Genomic DNA, 14,734 nt, shown 5'->3' with positions numbered 1-14,734 from the left:
TATGATCGGATTAATGTCCCATTATTACAGAATGATGCAGCCGCCTCCAGCACGAGGAAAGACTTACGAATGTTGACTCAAAAGCCCTCTAAAAATGCGACAGCCGTAACTTCCTTACCCACGCGTTGCCATCTCTTTTGACCCTGATTTCAACTAGTAATTTTCCAGCCGAGTAACTAGGCTACGATCCTAAACGCAGAGTTCCTTGGAAATAAGGCCCATTGACTCAACTCAGTGGGGCTAATTTCCTAGTAAGGATGCAGTAACAGGGAGGGGCTTGCATGAGATCTGAGCTTGGGAGGCTGGCAAAGCCGCTTGAGTATCATCTCCTCCTCCTCCTCCTCCTCCAGCGGCGCCGGCAGGAGAGCAAGCCAACTACAAACCAGTAGTTCGATCGCCCATCCTTCAAGCAGCTCCCGGAGGCCAATCCCCTCGCGAAGACGTCACCGATCCCCGTTCCTATTTTCTCCCTGCTGGCACAGTCAGCCAATCCTGCCGTGCTTTCGCTCCTGTTGGCCAATAGCGGAGCGGAGCCGGTTTGCTTCCCGCCTCTCCGTCCTTGCTGTTTCTTCCCTGCTGTGGGAGCTCCCTTAATGCTTTCTCTCGCTGACCGGGTTGGTCAGTCTGTTAGAGACCGGTGGAGAAGCTCTGCGCGCTTGCCTACCGTTGAGCTCTCTTCAAGCCGGTTAACTCTCGGGCGACATACGGAGCGATGACGGGGGCGGTTCTGCTGGCGGCGGCCACCGGGGTCGCCCTCGTCCTGGCCTTCCTGTTGCTTCTCTACATAGTGTCGCCGCTGACCAGCCCCAAGCCCCTGTCGTTGTCTGGCGCTCACGTCGTGGTGAGAATCCAGCAGAGATTATTGGGATTTGGGGCTGGAGAAGGAAGGATGGGAGGAAAAGTCAAATCTGCTCTCCTCCCCTCAAAACCTTTGTTTCCAATATATATATATATATAGTGAGAGAGATTCGTTTTTTAATTTATCTGTATATTTTGAGAGACATATAACTGTTCCCTTTTTTAAAAAAAACTGCGCGCACAAAATTGACGTTTCTGAGTAGAGTATTTATCAGAATATTAACTTTTTTAAAAAGGCTCCTGGGATGTATTGCTTGACTAGGAATTAGAAAGGGTGTGAATGATCTGGGTTATGCTTAGCCTAAAGCAAAAGAGGTGGTGTTGGGTTTATTTTTTAAAAAATATCTTCTAGGGAACACATCAATTAGCTGGATTTTCTTTTTAATTTCTCCTTCCTTGTTATGTATCTTCTTGTTTTTCTTTGAAAAAGAAGTGGGCTGAAATACTAGTAACAAAAATGGTCGAATTTGGTCTTCCTATTTTTCATTCATTGTCTCTCCTGGAATAAATGTAGGCTGGAGATCCTAAATTATCTTTAGGAGCTTCATCCTACATTTATCTATAGGTTTAATAGTGTGTGTTCAAAATTTGATGAAATCATTTTTTAAAATACTACTGAGTGGAATCTTGTGTACAATACCATGTTATATATATAACTATAAGTGTAGGTGTCTGTCTGTCTGTCTGTCTGTCTATCTGTCTATCTATCTATCTATCTATCTATCTATCTATCTATCTATCTATCTATCTATCTATCTATCTATCTATCTATCTATCTATCTATCTATCTATCTATCTATCAACATGGCATTGTATACAAGATTTACTAGCTGCTCTTAACAAAGGGATGGGGAACCTGTGATGTTGTTGGACTCCAGCTCCCATCAGCCCCAGACAGCATGACCAAAGGTGAGGAATGATGCGAGTTGTAGTCTAGGAACGTCTGGAGGGACACAGGTCCTTCTTCCCTGTCTTAATAAAGGGGCACAGTCATGGGAAAAGTGTGCTTATTGTACTAATTTATTTCTGATAGTACTTTACAAATAGAGCTGCCTTCTAACGATTTTGGGTCCCCATTAAAAGCTAAATATACTTAGAAGGTATATGAAGTGGTTTGAACACTTGAACACTGTATTAATGCTTGCTTAATTAATTAATATTAAATACTATTGGTGTCAATGTGTGGATGATTTCTAGTGCTATACTGAAACAAAAAATGTCCCCATGGTTAATGTTTAACATACTTTAGGGTATAGTGAGATTAAGCATAGTGAGATTATTTGAGCCTTGAAAAAATGCAGTCATCTTTGTTTGTGTTTCCAGGTGATTCTTGCTTTTCTCTTGTTTAGATGAAACAAATATGAATCACCATTTATTTGTTACTCATGGATTTCTCTGTATCTCTGTAGTCGCAACTGTATTTCCAGTAGACTTCACATTTTTCATACTGGCTTGACAAATACTAAGAGTAAGTGATTAAAGATAAAATGCATGGTGAACTTCTTCGGTGGAAGAACATCCTGGGTCCCCATTACTGTTTATTCTTTTCATAGATGGCAGATGTCTTGTGTATACATTTAGAAATGGTCTTTCAGGAAATGTCTTAATGACCATCTCCAGAACTTACGTTCCTTTCTTAGATATGAGTTGCTGAGAGACAAGACCTTGCATTGTGATCATGACCTCAACTGCCAATAGACCTGCCTGAGGGATGGTACCCAAGGAAGTAAAAAGCTCTTGAATCTGTTGCCTCTCCAATAAAGCACAAAGTTAGTAGGTGTCGGGACCATTCAGAAAAGCTAGTAGCACGGTGGTTGTTAAAAATACTAAACCATAAATGGACTGCCTTCAAGTCAATCCCGACTTATGGCAACCCTGTGAATAGGGTGTTCATGGTAAGCGGTATTCAGAAGGGGTTTACCATTGCCTCCCTCTGAGGCTAGTCCTCCCCAGCTGGCTAGGGCCTACTCAGCTTGCCACAGCTGCACAAGCCAGCCCCTTCCTTGTCCGCAACTGCCAGCTGGGGGGCAACTGAGCTCCTTGGGACTATGCAGCTTGCCCACGGCTGCACAAGTGGCAGGGCATGTAACCCTTGAGCCGCTCACTGTGGGGGTGATCTTTAGCTGGCCCTTTACACAAAATAATAAAACAATGCTGTAAGTTGCTTGGGGGCCATTGGGTAACAAGTGCTTTAAAATTCCAATTAATAATAATAATAATAAATGTGCTTCATGTGAAGTGTGTTGGTAATAGTTGGTATAAGTGTAAAGTAACATAGGTCAGTTTTATACCAATAGAAGTGGAGTCTTGCAACAAAATGTAGCAGTATATCCTTTTCACAGGAGTGCTCTTTCCCAGCTGAACAGGAGCTTTGTAGTGTTCTTGGAGTTGGGGTTTGCAAATGGGAGATGCCTTTTTTCCTTTTCTCATCCTCCTGAAACCTTTCCCTGGTGTGTGATATAATATTAAAAGGCTTAGGTTCAGAATGGCTGAGCACATTAATGCTATTGGGGGAGGGGAGAGATTACAAGAGAAATGAAAATGTTTTTCTCCTGAAACCTTGTATAGCATGAATAAGATTTTTAATCTTACTTTTACAGGCTATAGGTTGGGTTGCTATATGTTGTTCAAGGCCAATCCATTCCAGACTACATCCACTCTCCCACCACCCCACCCATGTGTGTTCAACTGTCACTTAATTAAGATAGCATGCTATGACTCTTGGAAGCCAGTGAGCCTATGCAGTCTTTGACCTCTCTCTCTCTGTCTCTCTCTCTCTCTGTCTCTCTCTCTCTCTGTCTCTCTCTCTCTCTCTCTCTCTCTCTCTCTGTGTGTGTGTGTGTGTGTGTGTGTGTGTGTGTGTGTGTGTGTGTGTGTGTGTGTGTGTGTGTGTGTGTGTGTGTGTGTGTGTGTGTGTGTGTGTGTGTGTGTGTGTGTGTGTGTGTGTGTGTGTGTGTGTGGCTTTTTCATAATTTTCTGCATTCCTGGGAAGTCCCAAATATGCAGAAACAATTACCTTGCTTTTGGATAGAGTTGTAAAATTTTGAAGCCATGGATTTTTTTTTTTTAAAAAACTTGGCGAAGAAAAAGTCACTTTGTTACTTTAGGAACATAAAAATTATTATGTATAACTTGGTTTGCCATACAATTATGTGTTTGGTATATTAAAAGTAACTGATTCAGACAAAAGTTACAAATTGAATTTATTTTTTATTTTTATTTTTTGTTACAAATGGAGCTACAAGTTCCTGAACTGTAAGGAACCTCTTTGGTTCCGTATGAAGAGCAGGCAAAAGAAGAAAAAGAAACAATCAACATTAGTAAAAGAGACAAAATTGTTTTGTCTCCTCTTATCCTCCATGGTGTCAACCAGACATAAAGGCCTCATTCCCATAAAAAGAACTGAGAAGGGGGGGGGAGAGTCTCAATGAATATACATGCATTTTCATCAGTGTCGTTTTCTGAGCTATCGCTATCAGTTTCAGGTTTTGCGTCTTTATATCTGTGGTAATAGTTATTGTGGACTTCTAAAAACTGAAGGTTTACCTGGATTGAAACAAGCTTCTCTACCTATTGACGTGTCAGGTTATTTCTTAATTTGGTGTGAGTATTTCCAATCATAGACCAGCTTCTTTCACATGTTGGAGAAGATGGAGGAATCTGAAGTAGATGAGAAGCAAGAGGAGTCAGAGGCTGTGTTGTGCAAAGGCTTTGCCACCATGTTGCAGAAGGGATGTGTTTGGCAGAACCCCAGGTTGCATTCCTGGACCAAATCTAAATATGGTCTGTATAGTGCAGCATTTGAAAATACCTTTCCCACATCAAGTCCTAAATTTACTGCTTGGTTTGTAATCTAGTCAAATGCAGTAGCTGTGCCATCATCACTTGCATTTCTGCCTTTGAATCGCACTTGCAGCAGCATGAATTGGATGGCAACAACATTCTTTTTTTTTTTTTCTACAATAATTTTTATTCAAATTTTCATAAAACATACAAAACAAAATCATAAAACATTCAAAGACAAAAAACAAAACAAAACAAAAATGATTAAACAAAAAAAAATAAAATGTTGACTTCCCATTTGTCACATATCAAATCAGTTATAGGTCTACAATATATAACAATCCTGTCTCTTAAATCATATTATAAAATCACTTTCCTCCAGTAGTTATCTTAATTAATCATCAAATCTCATAAACATTACTTTATTCTTTCCACAAAAAGTCAAAGAGAGGTTTCAATTCTTTAAGAAATATATCTATCAATTTTTCTCCAAATAAACATGTCAATTAATCCATCTCGTTAATAATTATAATAATCTTATTGTCATAACCATAGTCCAAATAAACATTTCGATTAATCCATCTCATCAGAATCTGTTAGGTCCAATAATTTCAATAGCCATTATTCCATTATCCCTATTAGTTCCATCTTCCATCTTCAATAGTCCTCTTAAGTCCAGTAATTTCAGCGTCCAATCTTCCATTATCAGTATTCCATAATAATCTTGCTGTTGTAGCCATAGTCATATAATAAGAGTCTGAAGGGAATTTCCTCTATCCCAAATATTTTCTTGCCATCCATTCTGAATAAGTTGCTGAAATACTGTTGTAAGGTCATATCTGTGTTCTTCTTTTTTACAAAATGCACTGGCTCATCTCTTAAGAGTTTTTCCATTGTCACATGGCTGCAGTTAATTCCATAGATTTTCTCTATATCAAGCTCCATCACATCATTCCAGTCCAGAAGATTATCCAAGCCATTGATAACTTTATCTCTAATATCTTCATTAATTTCTTCAGAGATAACGTTAAATTCCAAACAGTAGATTTTATTTCTAAAATCCATAAACTCCAGATCTTTTTCCAATTCCACATTTGTTCCAATCGCCAGGGCTTGTATCTTCCCTTTATTTTTTCTTTTCTCATCTCTGATCTCATTCTCCTCTCTCACAGGATCCCCTATTTCTTTAAACTCCTGCGTCATTTTGCTCAGTTCAATTTTCAGCTCCTTACTACCCTGTCGCAGGGTTTGTTTCGTTATCTCAATCTCATCCATTATTTTCTGAAACATAGTTACTTCCAGATTCTCAGCCACTTTCTTGATTGCCATTTTTAAAACCACGAAAACAAAGCAAAACAAAAATAAAGAAGAACCACTTCTTATTTCAGCAACAATTGGGTTAATATTCCAGGCTTGATGACATCACAGTATAAACAGAGCAGCCTGCCTTATCTCTCTATGTTCAAGAATGCAAAACAAATTTAGTTCCCAGCATCAAAACAGTTAGTGGCGTCGTGAAGAAGCAGATTCGTCAAAATAAAATAGACCAAAAAGAGAATAGTCCCAGACAATATAATATTCCTCGGAATAGAAATCAGGAATAGAAATCCCTCTTCTGTTTATATCTTTAGAATGCACTTCCAGGACAGCTTTTTGTGACAGAAACAGAGATAAGCTGTTAATTTCGTGAATAACAGAGAAGAGCTATATCTCACCCAGAAGTTGTCCAAAGCCGATCAATCTGACAAATCTCCTTTTGCTGCAACAATTTAAACCAAGTAAAAAAAATAATAGAAAGAAGGGTGCTTGCCTGTTAGTCCGTTCTCTCTTTAAAGAAAAGATAAACGTATCGCTTAAGCAGATAGAGCTTGTTCGGAAGTCCGTCCGGCATTGTTGGCTGGACCTTATCTCATAAATTAATGAAATCCAGTCCTCCCAACAAAAACAGGCTTTTGAGGTTGATCTCTACGTTTCTCCCTGCCCGGGAGAAATTTCATCAGTCAAAAAAAAATGTTCTGACTGATTTATATCTGAATAAGCTTCTTTTGAGGCGGGAGCCCGTCCCAAAAGCAGGCACAAGCGAAGTCACCCTTCCCGGAAGTCGGCAACAACATTCTTCATGTTTCTTGATAAAATCTTTCACTTTACTTTCTTCTGTACTTGTAAGTGGAGATACACATAATTTTTGTCTTGGCCATTTGGTAAGGAATTTCTGACGAAACTTGTCTGATTCAGATGCAGTAATTGCTGAAGATTTGGCTTTAGAATCTTCAGAGTTCTGCAACTGAACCCAAAATACATCCTCAATAAGTACAATGTTCCTTACACTTCTGGGTACTTTAAGATCCTCAACTATTACTGTTTCTTGAAGAGCTTCTTTGTTTTTTAGTAAACTTTCAAAGAAGATCACTACTCCACTCCATCAAATTTTACTAAGAGCTTCACTTTTTTTTTGCATTCTTGCTGCTTCTTGAAGACTGCAGCTACAGTATGAGTAGCTTTTGCATGTTTTATGACTTTTGCTTTTCTGTAGAGCCTTTGGAGGGTGTCCAGTTTCATAAGGTCATTAAGAAGCAAGTTTAGCCCATGAGATGCACATCCTACACAGTAATATTTGGATGTTTATCCATTATGATCTCTCATGCTGCTTTTGTATTATTTTCATTGTCAGTCAGCAAAGCAAATATATTATCATTCCCAATGTTCTGTACGACTTCACATATTTTACAGTGTACTTTGCAGTATGTATACTCTGCAGTATCTGTTTCAATGCTGTAAAAATCTGGTTGAGGTGTTATCACAAAGTTTATTATTGCCACACACACACATTAGTTCATCTGTAAGTACTGCAAGACACAGCCCTGCTCATAGTCTGACTTTAAAAGAGGCTTGCTGAAAGAATGCTGGGCAAAAGGTATGATGGTCTTAGTAATTTTATTTTACAGTGTACTTTGCAGTATGTGTACTCTGCAGTATCTGTTTCAATGCTGTAAAAAACTGGTTGAGGTGTTACCACAAAGTTTATTATTGCCACCCACACATATTTGTTCATCTGTAAGTACTTCAAGACACAGCCCTGCTCATAGTCTGTCTTTAAAAGAGGCTTGCTAAAAGAATGTCTGCTGGGCAAAAGGTATGATGGTCTTAGTAATTTAAAAACTCACTGCCAGTATGTATTTTCAGTTATTGACAATGGGGTTCACCATTTTGCTAAAGCAGGTGGGGAAAAGAAAATAATAATTTAGTAGCTAGCTTGCATGTAAACACAGCTATGGTCAGGGGGGTTGCAACAAAGCATCAGATTAGTAGGAATAAAATTATGATTTACATAAAGATCATGAAGATACACTAATGCAGTTAGAACATGGTTCAATTTTATGAATTCAGATAAATTGGAACTCTTTCAGTTAAGTATACTTTCAGCTCTTTTTTGTTGCTCTGTACTTTCTCCCATTCCTTTGAGGCCTAGTCAAGAGGGCAGAAACAAATCTACTAACTATGCCAACAAGAGGAAGCCCACAAGTAAAGAAGAAACTGAAGCTTTCATCCTTCATTTGTGACAGTGGCAGTGCCCCCTAGAGGCAGAAATGCACCTTGCTCTTGCTTTTGAGAGTTGTAGTCTCAGTTTACAACCTAGGACAGCCTTTCCCAACCAGTGTGCCTCCAGATGTTGTTGGACCACAACTCCCGTCAGCCTCAACCAGCATTGCCAATGGTCAGGAAGATGGGAGTTGTGGTCCAACAACATCTGGAGCAGAGCTTGGAAAAGTTACTTTTTTGAACTACAACTCCCATCACCCCAGCCAGCATGGCCACTGGATTGGGCTGATGGGAGTTGCAGTTCAAAAAAGTAACTTTTCCAAGCTCTGGAGGCACACTGGTTGGGAAAGGCTGACCTAGAACTTGCTTGCCTTCCGTGTACATGAATGATACTCTTCATAGTCTTACATACAGGCTTCCTGTTACACAGTTTTTGGAAATCATTTTGGGGGACTAAATATATGAACACATTGGCTCAAACCTTTTTTCATCATTTTAAAAGAAAATATTTCATAATCCAGCCTTTTTTAATTTTTCAGGGGTGAAAAAAAGCTTCAGAAAAAATGGGGAAAAAACCTATTTTTTCCAAACTTTTCTGGGTTCTTTTTTCCCCCACAAGCCTTCACATCTCTACTCTTTGGTGATCTGTTTTTGCTGCTGAAGATGGGCACTGGACTACCCAAGTTTGGTAATGAAAGGTAAATGATTGCCGCTGAGGGGGGTGAGGTTAGGTTCCCTAGGCCCCTAGTAAGCTGATGTTTGAAAGGAGTCCTGAACCAGCTCACACTCGGCACCTCTGCTTACAGCAGTGCTCAAGAAAATGGAGGTGGTCGTTTAATGGCAACTATTGAGGAGGCAAAAGGAGAGCCTTGAGGTAAATAGAAAGGCCGTGGATACTGTAGATGAAGAGCACAAATTGGATTCTTTCTGAGTGTGATAATATGCTAAATGTACAATATTCCAGCTTTCTTGCATTAATTGGCTAATTTCATAAGATGAGTTCTGATCTACAGAGTTCTGTCTCTGGATCATATTGAATAGCTCATCATATTGAGTATTATGAAAAATGAAACGTACTGGACTTTTAATTCCTTTTTTGAAGGATGTGGACAACATTCTTTTCTTACTAGATTAACACCGATCTGTAGGTTTAATTATGTATTTCCCCACAGAGCTCTTTCATGGGTTTTAAATTCACTGTCTGTGATAATTATTTTAATAATGGCTCGGTTCTTAATTGATATTGTTGATTTGTATTTTTTAAATTATTCTTACCTTCTTGGAAGCCAAAAGGTGATTCATAAATACTTTAGACGAATTTACTTTTGATCAGAGGATATTTTCTGTAAATGATAGGAACTATAGCCAAGAAATCTACCTTATTGGTCAGTTCTTCTGATATTTTAATTGTGATACCAGTAAGATTTCAGCATTCACCTATTACAACACTTTATGGAATGCTGCAAACAAAGATCGGGTCTAATTATGTAGTCACTCTTTTATGAGATGGGTATAGGAAATGCATCTGCAGTAGGCTCCCATCAGTCTTATAGTAGTACATTTTAATGTGCTTGGCGGGAATAATGCAAAATTCCATAATACATTATTGGATGCATCCAGCTTGAGGGCATCACTGCTATTGTAGAGATGACATATGTAATATTTAAATAATTACCCTTTTTAACAGCAAAGCTAGGCCAATTATCTGTATTTTTAGCAAGCTTATCTAGCTTGAGGATAAATGACATGTGAGTGCTCTCTATCATGCAGTGTGCTTGGATATTAGTGAGGGACCAGAGCATAACATGGATGTGTAACAAACTTCCTGTTATGTCAAAGGGAGGATGTACATGTGCATCACAAGGTACCTCTGGTTACTGTTCTTGTTTTGCAACAATTTGAATGCATTCATTTATAAGCAGTAAATTATATTTTAGTTGTACTTGCCTACTTTGAACCAAATGTAATTTCTCTTCAGAACTCAATATACCAGTAGTATGTAACTCTTTTGGATGGGGCACCATTTAGCACGGGTTTTACATGTAAGCTTAGCATTTAAAGGGCATTTAAAATTGGCATTTAAACTTATCTCTATATTATTTAAATTTAAGTTGTTCTTGACTGGGTAGCTAGATTTTTTTAAAAAAAAAGCTTGCTTTTTTGTAGTTCATACATTTGCTAAACAAAAATACTTGTGACTCAGTTGCTAGAACTAAAAAAATGGCTTTTAGCTAACAAGACTTTTTATTCTACCTAGGAGCATGCTTCAGAACCTTTTATCATGTAGGCCACAGTGTCTTTTGCAGCGTAGAACTACTGTATCTGCTTGGAGGCAAGAGGGTATTAGTGAAATTTATTGCTTGCCCTTCATCATTAGGTCCCAGGGTGGGTTACAGAAATTTAAAATATAGTATTAATAACCATTAAAACATATTACCTAGGGAGGTGGTAGACTCTGAACACTGGAGGCATTCAAGAGGCAGCTGGACAGCCACCTGTCAGATATGCTTTAATTTGGATTCCTGCACTGAGCAGTGGGTTGAACTCGATGGCCTTATAGGCCCCTTCCAAATATGGTTCTATGATTCATCCTGTACCTATTCAAAGACACTTTAAAAGATCACTCTCTTGAAGACTAAGGCTAGGGTCCAAAGAATTACAACATTTTCTCCATGAGTTCTGTTCTGAAACAGTATTCCCATTACCCTAAACTTATGTCCAAGTAACATATATTTTGAGGTCTTGGGTTCCTTGTGCAGCATATGTGGGTGAGTATCACCAAATCTAGATGCTGGATGTTCTGGTGGCTATTGCTGATAGTTGTACCAAGACATTTGGTTCCCAAGTAAATTGAAAGTGAGATATGATGGGCCATTGACACAATAGCTGTTGAGTGCTGTCTCCAACAACATGGAGACTGCTTTGCTTCCTGGCATTCCAGGGAACCTCTGGCAGTGGAATGGGTTGGATGACAGCTGAAGAGCAAATAGCACAGGTCTTGCTTTGAAGCCAACCAAACATGTTTTAGAGCACATAACTTTGCCTGTTGTTCATGGTCCTCAGTGATGCACATTTGTCTTGCTATTTCCACTGCATCCTCTGGTAGCTGTCCAGTAGGACTAGATTAGAAGCTGTCCACGTGACACCAGGAGGCATCAGATTATGGATGGGGAGAAGAAAGCTTGTTCACACATGTGAATGGACCCAGAGCTTGGCCACTTTCTTTTCTAAAGTGACTTATAATGACAATGTTGTCGGCTTAATGGGTTTAATCCATTTGCTTTTTTTTCTTCTTAAAAGGTAACTGGTGGCTCCAGTGGCATTGGAAAAAGCGTTGCTATCGAATGCTTCAAACAAGGCGCATTTATAACGCTCATTGCAAGAAACGAGGTACATTTCTAGCATGCTTACGTATTAGTTGTTATGCCCTTAAGGTATTAATGAGAGGTTTTAAAGCAACAATAACTATGACTAAAGTCTTCCTGTTTAATTAAATAGTTAAAATCCTTGGCTCCAATCCTACTAAAGGTAGCCAATATCTCATTGATAGAATGGGGCTTAAAGTAGTGCTTGCTAACACTCTCTGAATTATGGCCCTTCCATTTTTTCAGAATAAAGAAGTGACTCTTCACCTAGATTTTGAATGTATTCTAGTTAGCAAGAATCTTCTGTAAAAGCCAAGTTACTGTGTCTACTGGCTATACCTCATTGCATTGATAAACATTTCCTCTTTTGGATTCAGAGGCACCCTGCCCATTTCTTTTGGAAAGGGGAATACAGACAACAGGCATCTTTTAAAAATTGTTCTCAAGTTTGCCAGTCTCCTTAGACGGTGCATCAAAGCAGAGCGTAATACCTCTGCTTTTTGCACTTGTTTGTAGTGTTAACATCTGAAAGGGGAATTTGCTCATCTCCCACATGTAGATGTGTGAGCCTATATATTTTTCTGCAGGGAAGATGCACATCTCTCTCTTTTCACCCTTTGCATTTTGGGCATGAGATACTTGCATATCTCTTTCCTTTGCTTAATACACTAAAAGCTATCTTAAGTCTTCTGGTATAACAGAGTACAAAATATAGAATTTGAGTCCTCTTTGGAGTTAGGGGGAAATTACACACAGCTTTAAGTCGAGATTAATATTTCAACCACCTCACCACCACAGGGCAAGTAAGCAGTCTCCCGGACCCTCCATTCAAAGCATCCTCTGATACCTAAGATACTTGTGTATTACTAGGCTGGGCTACTCCCCCCCCCCAGTATATGGTTTTGATTGTGGATATGTTGTTTGTAAGCTGTTGTTTTACTTTATTTGAGCATTTATATTTCCCCTTTCTATGATAAAACTGAACTCAAAGCAGCTTACAAATAAAACACGTCGTTACAACGTAAATAGTTTAATTGCCAGGTTTGTTTTCAAACAGCAGTAAAAATCATCATAGGCACCATACTGTATATGTAACAGCTAAGCTAAAGACCTATCGAAAACTCAGCTAAAAAAATCCCACCAGAATAAAACACCTAACAAAGAGTTTTGTTGTTCTCAAGGCAATGTGTGTGATGTTACAATGGTATGTGGTACATTCTGTTGAGTAGTGATGACCAGAATTCTAGTTCTTCCATTTCTGAACCGAAATTTGGACACAGCCCATGGTGTGACACATGCCTTGTAACTGGTATGTGTGTCCATTGGGAATTTTTACTAATTTGTGTTTTAGGCACTTGTCTTGAAATGCAATATACTTATTATCTTGGGAGACTAAGAATTAAGGGTTGTATCCAACCAAGTGATCCTGCTGATGCAAGGACTTCCTCCTGTGCAACAGGATTCCTCTCTCTGCATGCCCCCCCCAATCTGTTCTGTGGGTTGAGAGGACCATCAGAACAGATCTGGGGCAGGGTGCAAGGAGAAGTTCTGTTGCTTAAAGGCAGACGTTCTTGCACTAACCTTTACAGGCTGTCTGTGTTGAATACAACCTGTTGGCTGCAATTCTGTACACACCTATCAAGAGGTAAGCCCCATTGAATACAGTGGGGCATACCTCCGAGTAGACATATGTGGGATTGCACTCGTATAGGCAAACCAAAAACAAAAGTTGAAAATGAAATATAATGGCTGATCTAGTTCAGGCTGGTTGAAGCAGAATTTAATACATATTTATAGACTTGGCAGTAAATTGGCTTAGTGAGGTGGCTATTCCTAAATTTATAAAGCACCTGAATGGTAGGTACTATAAAGCAATTTTTAAAAAGACTTTAATTTTGCCCATCTTAATTATTTTAGTAGAATGTTCCAAATGTGCTTGTTTAATTCCAGAGCCGGCTGTTAGAGGCAAAAAGAGAAATTGAGAAGTTCTCAGTTAATGATAAGCAGGTAAGATTTCTGTCTTCTAACATATCTCTCACATGTGTTAAGAAATTGAATATACTTTCTCTAACATTTATAAAGCAGCAGCACTTGAATTGCTAACTATGGAGTAGAGCATGTGTAGATAAGAGAAAAAATTTATACCAACTTACAATATCTTACGCCTTATGATGTCATTTAATAGATAATTATAGATAATCTGAAAATTCTACAGTAGGGCCCCACTCATACGGCGGGTTACGTTCCGGACCCCCGCTGTAAAGCGAAAACCACTGTAAAGTGGAACCCATTGAATAGAATGGCGCGCAATGCCCGAAAACCGCCGTAAAAGCGGAACAAGTGCCGTATGAGTGGGGCTTTAGTCTAATTGCATCTAATTGAGACCGCTGTATTAGCGAATCGCTGTAAAGCAAATCGCTGTAAAGCGGGGCTCTACTGTGTAAGCCTATGCCAGCCTTGTAAATTAATATTTACAAAAATTAATAGCCTGCAACAAAACAAAGCAAAAACCTAGCCTGCTTGGGAGCACCTATTCATTCCTATGTGGAATTCCTCATTTGCCTACATGGAATTCCTTTTCATATATGACTGCTTGGTGAGTGCTTAAACATAAGGCTGTCCTAGGCCATAGTTATACATGGTTATACCATAAATGGGGCAGAAATGCAGACTTGGTTTACGTGTATTCTGCTGCTTATAGAGTTTAGCAGCTTACAAACACTTTCCGTGGTCTCCCTCCTGATGCCAATCAGATCAACGTACAGTTAGCTTCAATGACGCTAAAGAATAGTGAACACCTAGAGTATTCACTAACAGCTGGTATAGTACAGTGATGCTGTCAAAACTTTGAGAAGCTTTGCAGTTTACAGAATTTAACCCTTTGAGAGACATATAACGGCATACTCCTTAAGTAAGAAAAAAACTATAAATAGCTTACAGACTTGGTGCTTGGGACAAGTCTTGGTGACTGAGACAAAGACGCGGCCATAGACATTTCCTGACGCTTACCAATGGCTGCTTAGAAACCCAGCAAACAGCAAAAGCACTATTTTTCTGGAAGTGAAAGTTTGTATTGAAGTTTAGCAGGTATTTAACACTGCAAAAAATGTAGGATATATATCTCCCCACATGTGGTAGTTCAGTTTTCAGACACTTTTTCTGAAACTAAAAAGAGAATATAAAATGAA

The 14,734-nt window shown here is 39.0% G+C and overlaps 1 protein-coding gene across 1 annotated transcript in view; it reads left to right on the top strand.

The window, feature by feature from the left end:
* Positions 1-523: 523 nt before the first annotated feature.
* Positions 524-14,734, top strand: part of KDSR (3-ketodihydrosphingosine reductase) — a 47,767-nt gene continuing 33,556 nt past the window's right edge. The window contains exons 1-3 of the mRNA XM_061590404.1: positions 524-841; positions 11,482-11,571; positions 13,497-13,553. Coding sequence (XP_061446388.1) covers positions 713-841; positions 11,482-11,571; positions 13,497-13,553 — 276 coding nt within the window. The 5' untranslated portion in view covers positions 524-712. The remainder of the gene's footprint in view (positions 842-11,481; positions 11,572-13,496; positions 13,554-14,734) is intronic.

Source organism: Rhineura floridana, chromosome 1 (genome assembly GCF_030035675.1).
Source record: "Rhineura floridana isolate rRhiFlo1 chromosome 1, rRhiFlo1.hap2, whole genome shotgun sequence".
NCBI classification, from domain to species: domain Eukaryota; kingdom Metazoa; phylum Chordata; class Lepidosauria; order Squamata; family Rhineuridae; genus Rhineura; species Rhineura floridana.
Note: the sequence above shows the minus strand (reverse complement) of the source record. Positions and strands in the feature narration are given on the sequence as shown.